We start from the raw sequence: 24,238 nt of genomic DNA, 5'->3' as shown, positions 1-24,238 counted from the left end.
CAAAGTTGCGAACTCGTAAGCTGACACGAGGTATATGAAATCCTGTTTCGTGACGAAGTAACATTCATTTGTTTAACCAGTTTAAGTTTACAAGTCAACACATGCGGGAGTTGTACAAAGCGTATTTACAAATATTTGTTTCCATTCACTTAATCCTCATACATCTCAAGTTTCATGAGTTATAATACGCGTATAAATGCATTCTACCCACTGCTCCACAGTCACCAATGGCGAATCCCGCTTTGTTGGTTACTTATAGTTTGCTAGTTTAATACGTGCACACTCATCAGAGCTTTGCTCTCCCGGTAATTGTTAAAACAACGATAAGGAAACATGGGATTTAGGTGCTAACGGTATCCCATCTTACTTAACACATTGCCTACTAAAGATATCTTTAGTAGGCCATGCTTCACAGTACTATATTCTACGTAATATAAATTCTACACAGTTGGACGAAGCATACATACCGCATCCACTTGATATTAAGTAATCAACATATTAAAAATTCATAATGTATGCTGGCGGTTGGCGTTTGCAGTTGTTCATAAAAATTTAATAAAATAAATTGTAAACGAAGCCACCGAGCAGCGTCAATGATAATTTGATCACATATCGTGAAGTTTCTGAAGAAAGCGGCCACTAATGTAAAGATAGATATGGTTATCAGGTATACCATGGCCTACTCAATATGTATTGATTAGGCCATGAGTATAGGTTAGTGCATAAGTTCTTGATTTTGTATTTCGCAAAACTATATAGTAGGGTGGGGAAGATGGCACACCTTTAGCACGTAATACCCAAATATTTAGATCGTGTTCTAAACAATTAACAACGGTATTTGGTAGTCGTGAGGATACAGTTCTATGATTATTTGAATTTTCTTTGTTTGCTACCAAATGTGACGAGAAAATAGAACGAAAAGGTGACCCATCTTCTCCCACCCTACTATATAAAAAAGTCTATATGTATTTTAGGTAACTTTAATTCTTTTAGGTTTAGTGGGGGTAGGAAAAATGGGACAATTTTAGCACGTAATATCCAAAATCATGATCATGCTTTAAACAATAAGTAACAACGGTCTATGTGAATCGTACATTTTTTAATTCCTTGAATTTTCTTTTTTACTACCAAATGAGACAAAAAAACAGAACAACAAGGTGTCCCATATTTCCTCACCCTACTATAACAGTAGTTTAGTCTGGGATATTGCTTTAATGGTCGTAAGACTTACATTGATAATTTTAAAAACATAAAACCAAATGTTTTTATAAGGATCTATAGCCTATAGTCAGTCAAATGTTCATTCCTTGTCCGTTATTCGTTTTATGCTTAATTGCTTATAATGTAATGGGGCAGTCTCTTCAATGTCCGGAAGAAACACTCCGTTATTATGATTGCCCTGAAAACTATATCAAGTATGACGAAACAAAGTGCTTCAAAGCTCATTTCGGGTATGAGTATTATAAGGCTTATGCTATATCAAGCTTATTTAGAGTTTCAATGCACAGATTGACTGCTACGGTATAAACTGTTAATTATAAAGAAGGATGGGGTAAGATCGGACAACTTTTTATTCTTTATTTTTTTTCCTGTTTCATTTGGTAGTAAGCAAAGAAAATTCAAAGAATTATAAAACTGTATCCTCACGACTTCCATAGACCGTTGTTAATTGTTTAAAACACGATCAGGATATTTGGATATTATGTGCTAAAGGTGTCCTATCTTACCCCACCTCACTATATTATATCAACGTGCCCACCTTTTTTGGCAATACTGATGGATCTAGATTATTTAATCGATTTATGATCAATGTTGTGTTTAACTATAATGGTTTTAATTGACGTTCTACCACATTCGTAATCAGATTTATTAAACTTTGCAATTAAGTCTTCTTTTGGTACAAAGTTTCCACAATGCTGGTATGGCTGTTTTATTTGTGCAGTGAATTTTTCATCAGTTTGAAATATGTTTAAAATATCGTATTTTAACAACATATAAATTTATAGTTCTTTTGCTTTTATATCCTGCAGGACTTTGAAATATTGGCAAGCCAGCAGATATTGCGCTTCTGAGGGCGGTCATCTTGTAACGATCAGTGATGCTTCTGAAAATCAGTTTCTTTACGAAATGATGAGAATCACATATGCTGTAGATGTAGCTCGAGCGCCAATAGCTTTCTGGATAGGTTTGACAGACAGGTAAGAATTTAAGAAACGTTTTTTTAGGTTTACATGGTAGACCAGCGTTGTGATAGCATGGTTAACGCGTTGCATATGTGGACTTTTAAGTTTCAGTGCTGCTACCATTATGAGTATGTGTGTTTTTATGCAATACACATGCCGCAACAGCTATATTGAATATGACACTCGTAAGCGGGCAATAGTTTGAAAGAGAACACCTGTGTTCAAACCATTTTGCCCCGCAACTGCAGGATAATAAACTTTATATTATTGATTTGCAGTATAGTGGTAAACCGACTAATATAAATTGCATGCTGAAGTTTCTCCAGAGCTTACAATACATAATAAACCTGGCTTGTAATATATTCGGAGTTTATGTGCGTTGCGGTGGTTTAAATTTTCGTTACTTAAAAATAGAGCACTAACGTGCCCAAAAATCGCTTTGAAAGTTTATGTTTCATTAGAGAATCGGAGGGAATCTATAAGTGGGAACGTTGTGGGGATGCAGATTATGTGAATGGACGAAGTTATGCTCCATCTTGGCTACCTGGCGAACCGGATAATGGAAACAAATCAAACCTTATATCAGAAGAAGATTGTATTGTGTGGCATTGGTCAAACAAGCCTGCTTGGTCGGACGAAAATTGTAACATGAGAAAGTCGTTTATTTGTCAGGTATATATAACTTAACGTATATATGTAGACAGTGTAGCCTACTGTATGGTAGGATTGGACATCGTTAACATTTATACCACACTTTAAAGTATTCCTATTCAAACTTTAACATTCACAGATCAATTTAAAACTCGCGACTACAACATTGAGTGCAACACAGCCTGAAACAACTGCAGTAAAAGACGCAATGCAAGTAGAAATAAAGACAGCTTGTGAGTTCCTTTATATTTTAAAATTATGATAACTCCCCCCGGCCACTCTGTCTATTTAAACCTGTATTAGGGGGAAGATGGGACATTTTTATTTTATTTTCCTTTCCTATTTGGTAGTAAAGAAAGAATATTTAAAGAATTAGAAAACCGAATCTTCACGACTCCCACAGATCGTTGTTAACTATTTAAAACACGCATTTGTTTCGACAGATATTGTGGCAATTGGAGTTTGTTCAGCTGCTCTACTTATAGCTATTGTTAGCGTCCTGACGCTTTGCTACATGAAGCATTCACAAGAAAAGAGAAGAGTCGGTGTCTTGAGACATGTAGGACTGTATCCTGCACCTGCGTGGTCATAATTTATCCCACATACTTTACCTCTTCGAATACAGTAACGATAATCGGATTAAATAAAACAAAGAAGAGAATTAAATTATAAAAGCTAAATGGCAGTCGTTAAAACACACTACAGGCTACAAAATTAATGAATGTAACTTGGTTTATTCTGGCGTGGCAGGAAAACGACAATCGCTATAACGCGCCACTTGTAACCGTAAGGTGTCACAACAGAGTTACTAACAGAAATATGGCGTTAGATTTTCTTCTACGTGTAATTTGTGTTTTAGCTTGTGCTTAGTGGTAATTAAAACTAAATTAGTATACCATAATAGGTATTATTAATATGATGTGTAAACTTCCCTCCATTTAGTTTAACGGATGTTTTTTGTAGTATAGAACACGAGTTTCGTAGCCTAAGTTACATCAACATCACAGCACATGCCGAACTGTCATTAAAGTCTGGTACTTTAAGTAGTCCTTTAGCTGGTGGCCAGTAACGTTTCTGGTCTAAAAATGTACCTTAGGTCTCACTGATACCCGCTGTATAATTTTTTAAACAAAAACCCCGGCGTTTTGGACGAAAATTAACTTTGAAAATGTGCTGCATGCATAACTGTACTGAACGGGCACGTGTCGATTTGTGGATCGTTTTAACGTCATTCTAACACAGCTAGTGACAGTAGTGAGGAGTAAAAAATGGATGTCAGTGGAGTTTTTACTAAATTAAGAAACACTTTGTCAAGTACAGTAAACGAAATCAGTGCTGTCCTGCCTGGAAATCCTCTGCTACGAGAATATGATGCAGGAGATCAGGTCGGGAGTGGAGGCCCTCGGTACCTCTGGAAAATTTACAAAGCAACAAAGAAATCAACAAAAGCGGTTCGTATTTTCAAAACGTTTCTAATGATTTTTACTATAGCGTTTTTTTAGTCACTGGATTAAAATCTAGTCTGTGGTTTTAACATTTAGTTGGCCAACTAAGTTTTTGTGCATTACTTATTACAGAAGTTAGTCGGTCAAAATCTAGCAATTAAAATTAAAGTTAGACGACTAAAACAGCTAGTACGCCTAATCCGAGAATTTCATTCCTGATGTTATTCTCGTTTCCAAAATTAAGGTGAATGAATGAATATATGAATGCAACTTACTTTATCGTAGCGTGGCCGGAAAACGACAGTGGGTATAACACGAGTTTATACACCTTGTGTTAGCTTACAAGTTACAATGTATGTTACTTCGTAGGGGTATTATTTTTTGGGGGAATTTTTTTGTTTTTTATGTATAGCTGATAAATTGAACAACCAATTAGTGACCACTGGGTTGGAGCAATTGCCGTTAAGTGTCTTGCCCAAGGACACATACCTGCATAATGGTAGTGGCAAGCCTTGAACCATAAGGACCGGAGGTGTTAGGCCCTCAATGTTATGCCTTTAATCATGCATACAGTATGGGTTAAATAAACCCTTCATTAATTAAAATGGTTTTATATAGGATGTTGCTTTGTGGATATTTGAGAAGAAGCAGTTGGACCAGTTTAATCGAACAGACAGGGAAATGATCATTGAAGTTTTAAGAAAAGGTTGTGTTCAGATGACCAAACTACGACACCCAAGAGTGTTGATTGTAGAACATTCATTAGAAGAATCAAGGTGATTATATTTTTAAAGCCTTGCTGGCATCATAGGCGCCAAACCGGGGGTGGCATGGTAGGCAGGCCAACCCCAGAGTTTTCTGCACTGCACTAGCTAGTGAACATTAGGGATAATGAGCTATATTTGTTTTACAGCATTGGGTGTTCAGCTATTTATACTTCTCATGCATTTTAAAAAGTTTGACGCCAATGATTGACATTAAACATAATTTATTGCTGGTAAAATTTTGACCCAATATCTGCACAAAATGAGCTGAAAAAGGATTAAACATGGGTGTTTTTTAAGGCTTTAAATGGGAACTGAAATCTAAATTTACACTTAGTGTAAACAGATATTCTTTACTCAGCTGACTTCAAATTAATCTGTTCAAAACAGTAACGATTATAGTTGAAAATTGTCATTTTCGCTTTAAATTTTGTTTTGTTCAACATTGTTTACTCTTTCAGGGAAAGTATAGCTTTTTGTACAGAACCTGTCTTTGCAAGTCTTGGCAATGTACTTGGAAGGAAAAATAACATTGACAAAATCCCTAAGGAATTACAACCACATGAACTGCATGATGTCGAGATAAAGTATGGACTTATGCAGGTAACAGAACCTGTTAAAATGTTTTATTTTATTGCTAACATTGTATAGTATATTATATCACACACACACATATAAATATAATGTGTTAATTTTACTTTTTGTTAAATTGATGTAAATTTTTGTTAATTTTTTTTGGAATCCCACTTTTGGTTGTTGCAGAACCAGTGTTTATTAAATGGTAAAATTGTATGGTCTAGTCATTGTCACCAACATATTAAATATTCAACAGATTGCTGAAGCCTTGGCATTCCTTCACAGCAGTGTAAGAATGGTGCATGGTAATCTATGTCCTGAGTCAATCATAATAAACAAGATGGGAGCTTGGAAAATCGCTGGTTTTGACTTCTGTATCCCTAACACTGGAACTGTATCAGAAGTAAGGCTAATGCCGAAATCGTACATAAAATCTTTGGCTTATCTGAATTGGACCACTATGTGTGTAGCATGTGTGTAGCATGTATGTCTGATTGTCTTGAGTCTGGACTATGTTGCACTCAAGTTCTATACACGCTAATCTGCAAACTTTAGCACTTTCCAACTGTATCTCCCAGTTGCAGTGTTTGTGTGACCAGTCTCAATTTTTTTGTGCAGATTGCACAGCAATCATAATTGCCAAGAATGATATTATAGACCACCTCATTTTCTCATGTATAATAAGGTGGAAGTGTAAATTTCAATACAAACCCATTCAAAGTTACATACTAAACTTCTCCACATACTCTGTACAGTCTACACTCTACATATACTGTAATACCATTACAATAAATCCCGCTCAATGTTACATACCAAATGTCTCTACATATTCTCTAGTCTCTACAGTCTACATTCTGTCACACTGTTTCAATATAAACTTAATATTACAGACTAAATTTCTGTACATAGGCTACTGTAACACCATTTTAATACATCCCACTCAATCTTACAGACCAATTTTCTTTACATACCGTAACAGCATTTTAATACCAACTCCCCGTTTCAGACCAAATTTGTATCTTCTGACTGGGACACCTCCATTCCTTCCCCTGCTTTGCCCAATCCAAACTACTTGGCACCAGAATACATTTTAAGCAAGTCATGTAGTCCAGCAAGTGACTTGTTTTCTCTTGGTATCTTGCTATACTCCGTCTACTACAAGGGAAAAACTTTGTTTGAATGTGGAACACAGGACGTGTATAGGGTCATGCCAAAATCTGTTGATCAGGTATTAAACCTATTTGTTTTATTTTTATTAATTTTCAGTTTTCCGTTATTTTGAAAACCCAAATTTATTCATACAGAATTTGATTATCCAGACAATTTTGACTTAGTTTTATCACTATGTAATAATTTTTTGTTGGTATGAATTTTAGTTATATAAATAGTTTGAGGTAATGGGCAAATCCTGGCCTAAATCCTAGGACCCATGGCTTGCTACGCTGGTGGACCTCACCCCAATAGAATAGAATATATAAGTATTTTTAGCAAAAAAATATGTTATTTTAAAATTCTGCAAAATAAGTAACCATGTAAAAAAAATTTTTTTTTGGGAGGCGGTGCTTTACTCACATAAAATAGAATATATATATATATTAATAGTTGGTTTTCAGCAAAAAAATATTTGTTATTCTAAAAATCTGCACATTAAGTAACCATGTAAATATCCTTACATTCATTATAGTTGGAAAATCTTTCCCCACACCATCTTGAGAAGATACCACAAGAAGTCCGTGAACATGAGAAGATGTTGCTTAATCCTTCACCCAATGTAAGACCTGATGCAGAACAAATGTCCAAGGTTAGAAATTATTTTCGCAATGGCTAAAATAACTAACAATATGTTCTTAGGATTTTAATTGGTGGTGCAAAGAAAATGATAACAATTTTAAATGTTTGTAATAAATGTTAATTTTGGAATCCGAGTTTACTATTTTTAAAAAAGTTTTGTAAAGAAGCGGTATATAGATAGTAGGGTGGGGGAAGATCGGTCACTTTTTTATATTATTTTTTCATCCCATTTGGTAGTAAACAAAGAACGCTCAAGGATTTATAAAACCCTATGCTTACGACTCCCCTAGATCGTTGTTAATTGTTTAAAACACGATCAGAATATTTGTATATTATTTTCTAAAGGTGTCCCGTCTTTCCCCACCCTACCATTATATATATTTCTTCTTTGTTCCCAGCTTAATATAAAAAAAAACATAACAAGATTGAGCTAACAGATTTCAGTACAAAATAAAGTTTCGCGGTCCTGCTTATAATATTACCAAAGTCCATAGTATTCTATGTTTGATGCTAATATCATAGTCCAAGGAGCAATTAACTCACCAACAACTTATTTGTATTATCAGCTTCCATTCTTTGAACATGTTGGAGTAAAAACTCTACAATATCTGGACACTTTGTTGCAACAAGAAAATCTTCAAAAATCTCAGTTTTTTAAAGGACTTCCGAAAGTTTTACCCCAACTTCCAAGAGTAAGTCAATTTACTATTAAAATGGCTGTACACAGTATTAGGCTTCCGTTTTTTTGCGTGGTATCCGATGTTTAGTCAAAAAATTTAATAATGCATTTTTTTGCCTGGTAATCTGGACAAAACAGACTAATTCTGGATTTTGTGTACAGCCACTTTTATAAACAATTAAAAAAAAAAAACCTGTTAAACCTATATACCTTACATATATATATATACTGCATTTTATTAACAATGTCACCCTAGATTTTGATCAAAATTAAAAAAAAATTGCCACACCTGTCTATCTTTTATATATATATTGTTTCTACAGAGAGTTCTAATGCAACGTGTACTCCCATGTCTCACAACGGAGTTCACCAACCATGATATGGTCCCGTTCGTTCTACCTAATGTTTTGCTCATAGCTGAAGACACTTCTAAAGAAGAATTCCTCAAAGAAATTTTTCCGAAATTAATTCCAGTCTTTAAAATACAACGTCCCATACAGGTGCTGTTTATGTGCTGTTTAAACTAAAACTAAAATTTTTAAAAACATTGTAAAAATCGTATTGTTTCAAAATCTTATTTTTAAAAATCATAATATATTAAAAAAAAAATTTTTTATAAGGCGTGTTATTTCAAAAATTATTTTTTTATAAAATCATAATATATATTTCAAAAATTATTTTCCTATAATTCGTAAAATTTCAAAAATTATTTTATACTCAATTAAAATATAAAAGCACACAATATAATACCAATCTTAATCATTAAAATACAAAATTCTTTTAGGTTTTGTTGATCTTATTAAAAAAGATGGACTTGTTGCTCTCAAAGTCCACACCAAGTCTCGTTAACATCCACATCCTCCCGATGCTCTGCGCATCACTGGAAGCTCCATCCGTGCAGATCCAGGAACTATGCTTGACCATCATCCCTTCTTTTGCGGAGCAAATTGAACTTCCAGCCATGAAAAACTCAATTTTACCGAAAATAAAAAAGATTGCTCATGAAGGAAGCGTGACCGCTGTAAGTATTTAAATTAAAAAAAAATTGTGCCTTATTTTTGTATATCTGATTTTACCTTATTGTATGGCTGAAAATTTAGGCAAACCATAACATAATTTAGCACTGAGTTGGACCAATTTTCGTTGGGTGCCTTGTCTAAAAACACACTCGCAATGCCCCCATATTGGTAGCAGTGTTAAGCCTTGAACCAGAAACCTCTTGGCTAGTGGCAGGCGCACTTACCACTGTACCACGGTGCAAGCCACTATTTTTACTAAATCTACATTCTGATAGTGCTCCTTGCTACCGTACAGTATATGGTACTTACACTCTAAAACATCATTTTAAATTTCTCCAATTTTAAATAAAAATATACCTACAAAGCAATAAAACTAAAGGTCTGTAATAAGCTTGGTTTTTATGCGAATTTAAAAATGTCTCAGCCAAACATGGTTTTAAACTGGTTTTAAACCATTATTGACACCTGTTTTGACTGAAACCCATAATAACTGTTGTCTTATTTCTGTTCCTATCATTCCAGATTCGAATCAAAGCCCTTGTGTGCCTTGGCAAGCTGCTACCAGTGTTTGACAAGTGGTACGTACAGGATGAGATATTGCCTTTCTTGCAGAAGATAAGTTCACGAGAGCCTGGTATTCTGATGGCTATTCTGGGGATTTATAAAACTGCACTGACTAGTGATAAACTGGGTGAGCTGTCCTTGAAATGAATGAATGAATATAGGTACTTATCCTTGCATGGTGAGGCAACTCATATAGGTACTTTAACTTATCCTTGCATGGTGAGGTAACTCATATAGGTACTTTAACTTATCCTTGCATGGTGAGGCAACTCATATAGGTATTTATCCTTGCATGGTGAGGCAACTCATATAGGTACTTATCCTTGCATGGTGAGGCAACGCAAGTTGTTATAACACAAGCTTTTTATTTCACACATTTAGTGTGGACTTATGGCCCGTTCTGGGGATTTATAAAACATCACTGACTAATGATAAACTGGTTGAATTGTCCTTGAAACGAAAATTGCAGCTTATTTATCCCTGCATGGTGGGGTAACGACAGCCATCGTAATACTGGTGTTTATTTTATGTGTGCGCTTACGAGTTACTGTGTAACTTTGTGGGTGTACATGTTTAAAACAAATGAATCAGCAAAAGTATTTTTTTTGCATGACCAGGCAACGCAAGTTAGTATAACACAGGTGTTTTTTTTCACATATTTTAGGGGTGTTCACGAGTTACCATGAAACTAATTAGGATTTTGGCCATTTTAAAAATTGTTTTTTTTTTTAATCTTTTTTGGATTTTTTAAAATATGTTTTTGTAATGTATGGGTGTACTAGAAAATTGCATTTTTAGCTCTCACTTGAAAATAATCACAATATTTTACCAAACAGGTATTTCAAAAGATATCATGGCTCTTAAAAGTCTTCCCCATCTTATTCCATTATCAGTTGACAACAATCTAAACCTCCAGCAGTATCTGGCTTTCATGTCTGTTATAAAGGTATACCATGCATGGAAAAATTACTTTAAATTACATATATGTATACACCCTACAGCATAGTGAACTAGTGAAGTAACATTTCCTCAAAGTTGGTGTATAAACATGATTCTTGTCACAATTTTATTTGAAAAATCATTTTTAGTTAATGTTGTTTTATTCACAAAAATTCATATTGTTCATAGTATATGCTAAGGTGTCTTCCCCAACGGTACTATTTATTGGTAATCCTGTAATAACTGTTTTTTATGCTTATAAACTGCAATCTTTAAACTTTGTAGTAAAAAATGACATTAAGATATCATATTTATACAACCTTTTGTGTAGGATATGCTACAGAGAATTGAAAAAGAGCATAAAACAAAACTTGAACAACTGAGTAGAATGAGACTGGAACAGGATGCTGCGTTAGATTTTACAAGAGATCAGACCAATGGTGTTTCAATCACGGAAGATTCTGTAAGTGTATTGTTTCAATTTATATTTAAATAAAAGAGTGGGGATTCCATTTTAGGAGACATAGGAGAATTTTAGAAGAATGTAACTTGCTTAATCCTCGCGTGGCCGGAAAGCGACAGTGGTTATAACACAAGTGTTTTTTCGTATATCTCCTGCTAGCTTAAGAGTTACTATGTAGGTTACTTTGTGGGTGAATATTTACATCTCAAACAATAGAATTGTTTGTGATTAATTTTTGTTGGTTGCACATTTTATACCACTTGGTCCTGGGTTGTGTAAGTTCATATGTTCTGATGACATGGAACTTACCAGATTTTGAAGCTTGCCATTTCCCCAAAGGTAGGCGACAGAGAAAATAACTGTTATAGAGAAATAAACTGTGGAATATAAAATAACTGTTAAGAGAGACAAGATACTTTGAGAGAGGAAAATACTCTTAGGGAGAAATAAAACGCTTGGAGAGAAAATAACCTTTAAAGAGAAGAAAAAAAGATGCAAAGCGCCTCTTACTCCTCTTAGAGAAATAAAAAACTTCAAACAGAGAAAATAATTTTTCCTCTCTTAGGTGGATGACATGTTCAAATCCGAGGCTCCTCCCATAAACTCTGAGCCATCTTCCACCTCTCGTCAACATCTGACCCTGGAGGAGAAGCAGAGGCTGGCAAGGATGAAGGAGCAGGAGAACAGGATGAAGAAGACTGGTGATATCAATCCTGTCAATGTTGGGAAACCAGTGACTAACCACACACATGCAAAGGTATTGTAGCATGTGTTTCTAATACATTTGTGTGGGCTTTAAATATACACAATGTTAGCGGTTGTGCATTTTTTTTTATAGTAGGGTGGGGAAAGACGGGACACTTTTAGCACGTAATATCTAAATATCCTAATTGCGTTTTAAACAAAAACAATGGTTTTTGGAATTCGTGAGGATAAGGTTTTATAATTCTTTAATTGTTCTTTGTTTGCTACCAAATGCGAAGAGAAAACAGAATGAAAAGGTGTTCCATCTCCTTCCACCCTACTATATTTTGTATATTTGTAACTTTGTATATTTCACTAGAATCAAACTAGTTTTTATCATGTTTATTTTAAAATGAAGTTCTGTGTCGTGAGCATTTTAACTCACTTACTAATTAACCCCATGCAGTATTAAGTATCTTCAAATTTTTCTTTTTGAATAGTTTATTATATTGTATATGGAACTTGCTATGGAAATCGTTTATTTGTATATTGGGTACATGATTATGTCCTTTATTCCTTTCACTTGGACAGAAGCAAAAACTACTACTCTCTTAGTGATTTGAATATACGATACCAATTTTTTCAGCTGAGGTCATTGGCGCTTTTTTACTTGAATGGGTACCTATCTGTTTTTACATCATATTAATGTTTTTTTGACCTGTTATTTATAAACTTATTTTGTTTAATTACCTATTAATATTTCAGCCCAAAGATCTAACTTCTTCATTAATGCAAAGTAACGTACAAGCCATGGGTGCCAGTAGATCAAAACCTATGTCCTCTATGATGTCACAGCCAATGTCTATGATGTCACAGCCAACACCTATGATGTCACAACCGATGTCTATGATGTCACAGCCAACACCTATGATGTCACAGCCAACACCTATGATGTCACAGCCAAAACCTATGATGTCACAGCCAACGCCTATGATGTCACAGCAAAAGTCTGCAATGCAGCCTAACTACATGCAAAAACCAATGTTGACATCCCAGTCTTCAAATTTTGGAATGTCCAGTGCATCTCAATCTTCTATGTTGTCCCCAGCACCAAGCACTGTCTGGCAAAGTAAAACAAACATTCTCAGCAGTAACTCCTTTGGAATGCAAAAGTCAACAACTTTTCCAAGTTACAGCAATGGTCAAAACTCAATAAACCAAAATATGGGGGCAATGAATATAAACACTCCGAACCCATTTTTAAACCCAACCCCGTCTAGTAACTCTGGTTTCAATGGTATGGGTAACCCCTACATGCAAAATTCGAATTCGAACCCAGTGTCAATGCAAAACCAATATGGAATGAAACAAACGAATTCAAACACTACTGCCAATCTAAGCAAGCAAGATCTTTTAGATTTTTTGGGCTAAGACTGTTGTATATTTGTAGCATTTTGAGTTTTCAGTAAAAAGCAGTGAAAATATTTGAACTGTTTTTGACTTTTAGGTGCATGCCAAAATGTCTTCACAACCTGTATTTAGTTCTGTTACAGTTACACCAACATACCATTAAAATGTTTCTAATCAGCTATTTTATATACTAACATGACAAATTTCATTGTTGCACACATATGTGGTAAATATGCATGGCTAATTTTCACTCATTAATTACAACTACAGAAAATACTTACTGTTAGTATGAAATCTTGTCAGTAACTGCTATGCCTTGCTGATTAGAATATAACACAGTTTTAATACTTTTAGAAATCATCTGTGCTGAGGGATAGTTGTAAACCAGTTGTAGTTGTAATTTTATTTTGCAATGGTTTTGCTGCACACTGTTTGAAGCTAAATATATAGAATGCCATTCTTATTTATTAAACTGTTTTTCTGCAAACTTTTGATTTATACTGATTTTTCATTTAAGTGCAATCCAATATTTGTTCGGTGCCGCACAAGTTTGTTTTATTCCATATATTGTATAGTTTTAATTAAATAGAGGATATGTATTGCTGGTGTGTGTTTACTTTTGTCCAATGCAGTGAACATCCCTTGGTATGGAAGTATGTACGAGCACACATACAAAGGTTTGAGGTTTTCGTAGTCAAAACTTATTCGTAATGATGCCTTTTGACCAAAGTATATAGTAGGGTGGGGAAGAATGGGACACATTTTCATTCTATTTTCTCGTCTCATTGGATAGCAAATGAAGAACAGTTAAAGTATTATAAAACCGCAACCTCACGAAAACAGCATTGTTAATTGTTTAAAATGGAATTAGTATATTTAGATATTAGGTGCTAAAGGTGTCCAATCTTCCCCACCCTACTATATACTTTCGGCAAAAGGTGTCTTTACGAATAGGCAGTTAAACTTAATTTACGTTTGCTAGCAACGTATTTCAAACAAAAAATTACCTCTTATTATAATAAATAGTTTTCAACTTACAAATACTATATTTCGGATTAATTCGTAAATTTAATTTCTTAGTGACACATAAAGTTATCAAAAATGGCGAGTTAAACTTTCAACTCCATTGTATAATAGAATTACTTTGGTTTCTATAAGTGACGTGAAATGTTTTTGTTTTGGTTGCTTTACGATTGTAAATGTTGTAGCATTTCGTATTGCATGTCCAGGCGTTTTCCTGCTTAATAAAGTATATAAGTAACTGAGAAGCAGTAGAACGTTTGCTGTTACTTTGGCGTTCATAGCCTAATTAGTTAGGAACGTTTTTCTCTTAACTAATGTCATATTTTATAATAATAATAATAACATAATAATAACTTTTCCGTCTCTTCGATTACGGTAGCGAAGGTTTGGAAATATTTTAAACGAAAAGACAGGTTAAAAAGACGATACAACAGTTGTTAAAACGCTTACAGTTACAAACATATTTTCATACATTTGAATTGAAGAAACCAAGCTAATTTAACCCAAAAAAACAAATTTTGTATCAAATATATTATAGAAAGTTTCTTTACCATACTTTGTGCCAACAAAATCTGTTACAATTATAAATGACTTGGAAAAGATAAATCAAAATACCCATCGACCAAATATGGAGACCAGAAATTTTCATCTTTTCTTCTCAATATTTTTGTCTGGATTATCATCAAGTCATGGAGTTGTGGTTGCTGTAAGTGTTTTGAATACTCTTGTTTATGTTACAGTAGAGAACACTTTATTGCCAAACGTCTTTGCCTTAACACCCTCTTAAAGCAGAGTGGCAAAACTGCCCCAAACTATGTGTTTTTTTAAAAAAAATCCTTAAAAATTTGATGCAAATCAACTGAAAACCATTATTTTTATAGACGTAAAAATAACTATGCGCCAACTGTCTTTTAAATGTAGATTTTTTTCTTAATACATTCTACTTTTATAGTACGATCGTTTCAACATAACCGAACAGTTCAGTGATTACCCTGCAGAGTTTGGGACAAGTGTTGGACCCGATGGACTTGATGTAAGTAAAAAGGCTCGAATTTAAATACTTTTTATTCAAAATTTAGTCACTTTTTTAACATTTTTATTGAAAATTTGGTATATTATATAATATGAATTTTGTACTAAATTGTGTGTATATAAATATATATATATATATATATATATATTAAACAGCTAGCCTATGTATAATCTTTTGGTATCTAAAAATGTCTTTCAATTACAAAATCTAGGGCATACTGATGGCAGCTGAACCCCTCGATGCTTGCAAGCCGGTGAAGGAACGTCCTTACCCTGCTTCAACTTTCATGCCAAACATTACGTTTAATGCATTTGCTCTCGTTATAAGAGGAGGCTGTGATTTTGCTCTTAAAGTAAGGTTTTGTTTTAGCAGATATATTACACATAGATAGGCTCCTATCCACTGATCCTATAATTGGTGCATATTCAGTTTAAGAAAATTTATTTTGATTGAGCATATACATAGTCTCGTAGCTGCTACCATTGTGGGCGTATGTGTCTTTAGACAAGACATCTAATGGCAGTTGCTTTAACCCAGTGGTCACTAATTGGTTAATTTGGTTACCAAAATTATCAGCTAAATTGAAAAATGTAACATACATGGCTACTCGAAGCTGACACAAAGGGTATAAAACAAAACACCTGTGTTATAACGAGTGTCGTTTTTCCGATCACGTGAAGAAAAAGCAAGTTACATTCATTGATTCATTCAAAATCAACCATTAATTTTTTACATGGTGTCGTCCCTTAAGCTTAATCAGTAGCCATTAATTTTGTTGAACTGTACTAGTTAATTAATCTGTATTTATTGTGTGTGATGAAAAGCTTGAAATATTAGATTGCATTAGGACTAGCATTTTATTGACATTTAAAAATTATTGATAAAAATTTTATTTAATAAATTGAAGACTTCCATTTCACAGTGCAATTTAGTTCACAGTGGGTTTAGGTTACCACAATAAATAATTCATTATTGTTTGTTTTAAATTTTGTATGACAACCACATGAAATAGGTTCAATATCTGCCAACTGTCTTTGCACAACGTCTAGTTGAATAAATGCTTGACCAGATTTTGTACTTTGCACTTTATTTTAATACAAATATTGCAGCCCATTTTTAATTGCACTTTGTAAAACTAGCACACATTTTACTGTGATAACAAGAAACATGGTGTGGTACACTTTATACATTGGACTTTGATTGTTTGTATAAATCTTATGTTATCTCTCAGGTACTAAATGCACAAAAAGCACACTACAACAGCGTGATTGTATACAATGATGTGTCAAACGATATTGTGCGCATGAATACAAATCAACGTGAGTATAATGTATTAATATTAGTTGACTTTTATGGAAGAAATAATGTACTTTAGGTTATATTTCAGGCCACAATCCTTTAAACACTCAGGTTTATTAGTAACAATATACCAGTTGAATAAATCAAATGTGTATATTGTTATTTAATATATACACTCATAGGCGCAAAACCTTGGCTGGCAAGGTAGGCAGGCCAACCCTGGCTATTTTGGCACTGCATTGATCAGTAAACATACTGAACATTACAACCAACCAAGTAAAATTCACTTCACAGGATTGTGTTTCTAACTATCACTGCCTCCCCCTGATTTTATAAAAGTTTGTCGCCTATTATTACAGTATATACAGTATACACTACACAGAATAGAGATTGCACCACTATCTATGTTATGTAATAACAACGCAAATACTTGTTTGTGCACTGATATTAAATGTTTGCAGGAAGTCTAAATCAATATACTAGCACCCATTTATTATACCAATACCACACGAATTTTACAATTGATCCCTTAAAATACAAATTAGTTTTCTGTGTTTGTTTACAACTGTGATACAACATAACACAGTTTATCAGCAATTTACCCTTTGATGTACATTGCTGCTTTACAACAGTGATAGATATTCTCTATTAGTAACTAATATCCTGAATGTTTACATTTTAGTTATTAGTTATATAGTAGGGTGGGGAAGGATGGGACACCTTTTCATTATATTTTCTCGTCCCACTTGGTAGTAAACAAAGAACATTCAAAAAATCATAAAAGTGCTATCCTACTATCCTCACGACTCCCATACATCGTTGTTATTTGTTTAAAACAGATGGGATATTTGTATATAATTACTAAAGGTGTCCTGTCTTCCCCACCCTACTGTATTATAAATAGTAGCTTATTGATAACAGCAAGAGTTATATGCCCACATAAACTTAAATTCATTTGCTCTACAGCTGATATTGCCAATCAAATTGTGATACCATCAGTATTTGTTGGCAATGATGCTGGCATCATTTTGTCTCAAAACTATCTGTATAACAATAAGTAAGTACAAGTTTTATCACTTTTGTTTTAATCATGGGGTAAGTCTACTTTTGTACTAAATGCTGTAAAGTTTAATTGCTTCCAAAACCATCGTCCAGCGCCGTGGTATGGTGGTTAGCGCACCTGCCTGTAACCCAGAGGTAATGGGTTCAAGGCTCGACGCTGCTACAATTGTGGGCGTATGTGTCCTTGGGCAAGACACTTAACGGCAATTGCTCCAACCCAGTGGTTACTAATGGGTTGCCTAAATTATCAGACATACATAAAAAAAATAATTACCCACAAAGTAACATACATGGTAACTCGTAAGCTGACACGAGGTGTTAAACCCGTGTGATAACGACTGTCGTTTTCCGGCCACGCGAGGATAAAGTAAGTTACACTCATTCATTCATTCAACCACTGTAATTGACTACTTTACATATTCATTCCAGATATCTATAGTAACTATAACTACAGCTTCCAGATACCTTTAGTATACTAGTTAGTTTTGCACGAAACCTGGAATCACATAGTTTAAAATGCAGTTACACTTATAGTAGTCCAATATGTGGCCCCTATTTACTAATGTAGCAAATAAAAAATACTTTAGCTCTGCTTGTTTGGATAGACAACTAACAGCAGGTAAAAGTTGTTTTTGGCTTCAAAGTGGAGTGCCAAAACATATGATGTCACCTCTGTTTCAAAAGTTGAGGTGACATGAACATGTCTCCCCAGATACCCCTTTACATTCACCCACCATATGCATATGTTGCCCTAAATTCTGTATAAAATGGGGGTTTCAAAACATATCATGTCATTGTCACCCCTGTTTCAAAGTTAAGATGGCATGAACCCCTCACCCCTAATGTTCACGCATATGCTGCCATAAATTCTTCACTAAACTGTTCTTTTTGACCAGGAATATTCCAATAATAAAAATAACCGGCGGAGAATCTCCTTTTTCTCTCGAATATTACATTATCCCTTTTGTGACCGTTCTCGCAACCTGCATAGTTGTACTTCTATTATTTATGGTGAGTTCACTTATTTATTGCTTGCTTATTTCAGCAGAGCTTATATACATGTATGGAATACAAGTTTTAGAACAGTGTGGATAGTGATTGGGATTTTCTCTGCGAGCGTTTTCTTGTTATGTGGTGTATTTGTGAGTAATACAGAGTGCCCAGAATTTATAAAATAGCGATGAAATGAAATAGTTAAATGTATAGCCTACATAAATATATTGCATTCCAATTTCCAATTCTAAGCATGATTTGCCTTGTAATTTGTTGTGTTTTGTGCGTATACCATATGGAGTTAGAAAATAAAAAACAGTTTAATAAACACATGAATTTGCCTTAATAAGTTAAAGTGTGTAGCACCCAGCGCCAAGGTACTTGGCTAAATAATTTATGTACACTCTTAGAGTCTTAGTCTATATCATTAAAGTATCACAGAATTTGGGGTTAATTTCTTAAATTGCACATACAAATTTCTGGACTTCCAATTTGTAAATATAAGTAAAAATACTACAAAAAGCATTAAACTAAAAATTAAAGTACAGTTTAATTTGTATTGGTATCATGTTCTAATAGAATATTCTATTATTATATTTGAAACTCTAATATTCCCCACACAATATTTCAAACAGTTATTGAATTGTTAATTTCCACCTTCATGCTTAATCCAGCTTATCCATGTTTAACCTAATTAATAAAATGATTAATTTTCAGTTTGTTCGATATCTTCGGGACCGCAGAAGGCAAAGAAGGAACAGATTGTCGCGAAGACGACTAAAACAAATACCAACAAAGCAATTTAAAAAAGGTGAATTTGCTTTGAAAATGTTGTGTGACTGTATCCTGAATGCTTGAAGGGGAAACCTGTGTCTTCTTGTTGGTTTGCATTCTTTAGTGCTGTTTGTTACAGTGTTTTTTTTTGGTGCTGTGGTATAGTGGTTAATGCGCCTGCCTCTAGCCTAGAGGCAATGGGTTCAAGGCTCGTTGGTGTACCATTGTGGGCATATGTTACCATGGGCAAGACACCAAATGGCAATTGCTCCAACCCAGTGGTCGCTAATGGGTTGTACAAATTATTAGCCATACAGAAAACAATCACTCACAAAGTAACATACACGGTTACTTGTAAGCTGGTATGAGGTGTATGAAATACAACACCTGTGTTATAACCACTGTTAGTTCTATTGAGGAATAGAACTAATTGAGTGTAATGTAGTTCTGTGGGTGTATTCCTGACATTAACCACTACCTACAATGTTTATTGTTTTAAACACCATGCAATTTCAAAGTATAGATAAAAACCCGTTTTATAAAGATATTGTAAAAATGCCCCTTTATAAAAATATTGTGGAAAAATTCCTTTACACGGATACTGTAAAATATTTCATCGTTACCTTTTCTAATAACAGGTGATGAATACGATGTTTGCGCAATTTGTCTCGATGATTATGAAGAAGGAGATACACTACGAATATTACCTTGCCAACATGGTAAGTCTCATATTTAAGTCTTTTTTATTAACTTTGTTGGTGCTGTAGGTTATGATAAGGTTCAAAGAGTGGCGAGGTGTAGTCAGTAGTGGAAAAAGTTATTAAATGATCCTAAATGTTTGTCTCAAAATATAGATAACCAACTACAAAAAAGGATAATTATTTTTTGGCAGTTTTTTTAAATGGGGTGGTCATTCTATTCTTATTCAAATTGTACAAACATATATTATCATGTTCATGTTGTACTGTGGGAGCATAATGTTCGTGTTCGGCATAACTAATCATATTTACTACTTTGTCACTCACATGACATACGTGCATGAACTAAAATGGCTGCGTCATTTAGTTACGCAATATACAATGGTTAACTTAATCCCACTCATGCACCATCAATCACATTGACTGTTTCATATCTGTCATATATTATAAAGTATTCAAATTCATCACGTTTCATTCGTGCATAATTTTTGTTGCCGTTAATTATGAAGTGTAGGATAGTATAAAAAAATACAAAAATACTATAACAGCATAATGTGGTTTAGTATATTATCAGTATATATCATGTTCTGTAACTTTGCTGTATATGTGCAATATACTAACAATAAATACCAAAGTATAAAATACTAAAAATAGTCCTACAGTGGAGCACATGTCAGAAAAATAAATCCTACAATGCAGCACATGTTAGTGAAACTGGGATTTAAACTAGAGTTTAATGTTGTCAAACTTGTCACGTTATGCCGTATTCCCAATTAAGATATTTTTGGTTTCAGAGGTAGTGTTTATAAATTTCAAAATATATGTCACCAGGTTATGTCAACTTAAATAAAATATTTCTTAAATACAAAACTAAGGCTTTAAAAATAAAATTTCACTCTTTTCTTTTTATATGGCTGAGAACTTTGTCAAGGATCTAAGATTTAAGCCATTTGGCCCATTACCTAATAGCACAATCCATATTAAAATTTTGTGCTCAATTTTAAATTTAAACCACTTTTAACATCTAACATGACGCCCATATTACAGCCTACCATTGCAAGTGCGTTGATCCCTGGCTTACAAGCAGCAGGAGAGTTTGTCCTCTTTGTAAACGAAGAGTGTTGAGCGATGATGAGTCTTCCGAATCGGAATCTGAGTATGGTAAGTACAACGTTTGAGGCTTAAGATTCAATTCACATTAATTCAACAGTTTAAGCATGAGTTTAACATAGAAAAATAAAGTTTGCAGTGCAGCAATTTTTGAGTAATGCCTGTGGAGCTAATTACAAACTTTATTGAACTGCATCTGTAAACAACTTTAAATACATAAGCACACAATATTAACAACGTAATTGTAAGGTACTCAACACAACAGCCTACGCAGTACGCATACTATTACTATAATACTGTGAACACTACAGCAAGTCTAACACAAAAAAGGATAATAATACTAATTTAAGCTTTTACTTGTTTTATACTCTCTTTTTCATAACAACCAAAGGCCACAACATTATTTTTCTTCTCCTTATTTTTTTTTCTCGTTTTCTAAATTGTTTTTTTTTCTAGATTCCGATGAAGAAAGAGCTCCTCTCCTCTCACAAAGTTCTCCTGATTCCTCTCCCAACTCATCAAGAAGAGCAACTGGGTTTCGTGCGAACCCTCTAACTTTCACAAACTCAAGTGCTTCCAGTTACATGGAGGAAACAGAGTAAGTTGTTTGGCACTGTGGCTTAGTGGTTAGCGCGCCTGCCTCTTATCTAGAGGTTATGGGTTCAAGACTCGGTGCTGCTACTATATGTGATCATGTGTGTGATTGAAAAAGACACTTAAAAAATTTGTCTTAACAAAAATTGTGTCCCTTTATGGTTTATCTAAATGGACTTATATTAGTTTGTTTTTAAATCCTTCAAAAACTGGCTACCTACTAAAAAAATAAATGGTAACACGTAAGCGGGGACGATGTGCGTAAAACAAATCACCTGTGTTATAACGACTGTCATTGCCCGCCATATGATGATAAATAAGTTACATTCATTCATAAAAAAAAAGATCCTACTTCTTCCTGTTCACAGCTCTTCAGATGAGGATCATGCCTTGACTCCTCCTGCATCGTTGTCCACCCTCCATGGAACGGATGCAACATTTGTGAGTCACCCGCACCCGGTGGATCGAAACGTCTCCTCCCCTGCAGTTGTGATGCCTACAGGTTTGTATATAAGTGTGTGGGTATGTGAGTGTATGAGTTGACATAGTAATGTATTAGTGTTTTTTTTTCATATATGAGTCAAAGAGTATATTAATTTACTTATGATTGATTTTGTTCATATATGAATATGTGAGTTTGCATATGAGTGATTTTGTTCAATATGAGGGATTTTGTTCATATATGAATATATGAGTTTTCATATGAGTGACTTTGTTCATATATGAGTATGAGTTGGCATATGATTATTTCAGTTATTTAGTTTGAGATTTTAGTCTGAAACAGCGAAAATAGCTGAGAAGCAGTAAGTAGTGTATAGAATAGAAACAGGTGTGCCAGGCAGTAAAATCAGTACACAGCATGTAAATATATGTTTTCTATCAAACCAGAAAATAAAAAAAATAGTTTGCTCATGTGACAGCTACAGCGTCATAACACAGTAATAAGCAAGTATCCAATGTGATAATATGGGTGCTCATGCTCATAATCAAACACAGTACATATTGTTTTCTGATGGCTACAGGAAACCCAATAGAATTATGGAGTTATTAATAGCATGAATGAATGATGAATGAAACTTAATTTATCCTCGTGTGGCCGGAAACAGTCGTTAAACATGGGTGTTCTGTTTCATACACTTCATGCCAGCTTACAAGTTACCATGTATGTTAGTTTATGAATGATTTTTTGTTGGTTTTTTTATGTGTGCCTGATAATTTGGACAACGCATTAGTGACCACTGGGTTGGTATTCCCATTAAGTGATTAGCCTTGAACCCATTCCCTCTGGGTTATAGGCAGACATGCTAACCAATATACCAAGGTGCCAGACATATATAGCAATATAATCTTTATATCTTCATAACAGGCGGTTCTATAAATAAAAACCATTAAGCGACTCATCTGGTATAAAAACGACTCCTACCAAGTCTTTCCAGAAGGCAGGGGAAACATTGAAAATACACTATTATTTTATACCAGATAAGCCACTAATAGGGTATTTACATTATGCCAAATAGCAAAAGTAACAAAATATTCTATAGATGTTTCCTCTTCACCAGAAGTTCGAAGTTCACTTGAAGTTTACAGGTTTGTTCATGTATTTTACAATTACTGTATTACAGATTAAAAATGTAACATACTTGGTAACTCGTAAGCTGGCACGAGGTGTATGAAACAGAACACCCGTGTTATAACGACTGTCGTTTTCCAGCTATGTAAGGATAAAGTAAGTAACATTCATTTATAATTTAGGCTGCACACTTAAACTCTTATTAAGTCTTGCCAAATGGAAGAGAAAATGCTTGAAAGACATACATTTTTATTCTAGAACCTATATATGTCTGGTAGCAGAAGTAACATACTAAATAAAATTTGATTTTTTGCTAAATAGAATACAAAATGCTTAAAAAAATACATCTTTTATAGAACCCACAAAGTCTTACATATATCTGGTAGCAAAAGTAACATATTAAAATAAAATTGATTCCTGCTGAATGAAAGTCAAAATACTTAAAAAAATAAATGTTTTTTTTTTATAGCCAAAATATTCTTATATTATATTTGGTAATAGAAGTAACATATTAAAGAAAATCTGATTAATATTAATTTGTTTAGTTGCATCAGTGGTGAGGATAGTTTGGCAAGCTCATTCAGGGACGCTCATGATGTTCTGGTAGTGCAACATGGTATGTTAGCTGTTTTATCATAGCTAGGCACCTAACATGGGTATGCAAGGTATGCGTACACACCCCAAAAATAAATTAGTACCCATGAGTGCCCAGTATAAATGCATAAATAATTTCATAGGCTATCTTACAAACATGTTTTAAAATAAACACTATACAGTGGTGATAGTGCAATGAACAGTCTATTTCCCAAATAAAAGCTAAAAATGTGACCAAAAATAACTTCCCAATCTGGTAGCTTAATTAATTGTACCTTCACATGTTATATAACTTCTTATTACAACATTTTTCCTCTAGG

The 24,238-nt window shown here is 34.0% G+C and overlaps 3 protein-coding genes across 3 annotated transcripts in view; all 3 read left to right on the top strand.

Annotated features, from left to right (window-relative positions):
- Nucleotides 1-1,299: 1,299 nt before the first annotated feature.
- Nucleotides 1,300-3,426, top strand: LOC101242445 (perlucin-like). The gene is made up of 5 exons (XM_004225611.2): nt 1,300-1,451; nt 2,031-2,198; nt 2,645-2,855; nt 2,974-3,067; nt 3,278-3,426. The coding sequence occupies exons 1-5, from the start codon at nt 1,348-1,350 to the stop codon at nt 3,424-3,426; spliced, it is 726 nt and encodes a 241-aa protein (XP_004225659.1). The 5' UTR covers nt 1,300-1,347.
- A 341-nt stretch (nt 3,427-3,767) lies between these two features.
- On the top strand, nt 3,768-13,769 carry LOC100178463 (SCY1-like protein 2). Its single transcript, XM_002127176.4, has 14 exons — nt 3,768-4,285; nt 4,898-5,055; nt 5,505-5,646; nt 5,876-6,022; nt 6,626-6,847; nt 7,304-7,420; nt 7,977-8,102; nt 8,413-8,589; nt 8,874-9,110; nt 9,631-9,799; nt 10,509-10,618; nt 10,943-11,074; nt 11,640-11,831; nt 12,524-13,769. Exons 1-14 carry the CDS (start codon nt 4,103-4,105, stop codon nt 13,187-13,189), a joined length of 2,778 nt encoding a protein of 925 aa, XP_002127212.1. The 5' UTR covers nt 3,768-4,102; the 3' UTR covers nt 13,190-13,769.
- Nucleotides 13,770-14,708: 939 nt separating this feature from the next.
- LOC100186260 (E3 ubiquitin-protein ligase RNF13) overlaps nt 14,709-24,238 on the top strand; it is a gene marked incomplete in the record, with an annotated part of 10,736 nt that continues 1,206 nt past the window's right edge. Inside the window, 13 exon segments of the mRNA XM_026838591.1 lie at nt 14,709-14,897; nt 15,144-15,224; nt 15,436-15,576; nt 16,456-16,543; nt 17,490-17,580; nt 18,482-18,596; nt 19,296-19,389; nt 19,991-20,071; nt 21,098-21,211; nt 21,617-21,758; nt 22,123-22,256; nt 23,296-23,341; nt 23,870-23,940. Of these exon segments, the coding sequence (XP_026694392.1) occupies nt 14,820-14,897; nt 15,144-15,224; nt 15,436-15,576; nt 16,456-16,543; nt 17,490-17,580; nt 18,482-18,596; nt 19,296-19,389; nt 19,991-20,071; nt 21,098-21,211; nt 21,617-21,758; nt 22,123-22,256; nt 23,296-23,341; nt 23,870-23,940 (1,276 nt within the window).

This window comes from Ciona intestinalis, chromosome 1 (genome assembly GCF_000224145.3).
Source record: "Ciona intestinalis chromosome 1, KH, whole genome shotgun sequence".
In the NCBI taxonomy this organism is placed as follows: domain Eukaryota; kingdom Metazoa; phylum Chordata; class Ascidiacea; order Phlebobranchia; family Cionidae; genus Ciona; species Ciona intestinalis.
This window is presented reverse-complemented; position numbering and strand designations above follow the sequence as displayed.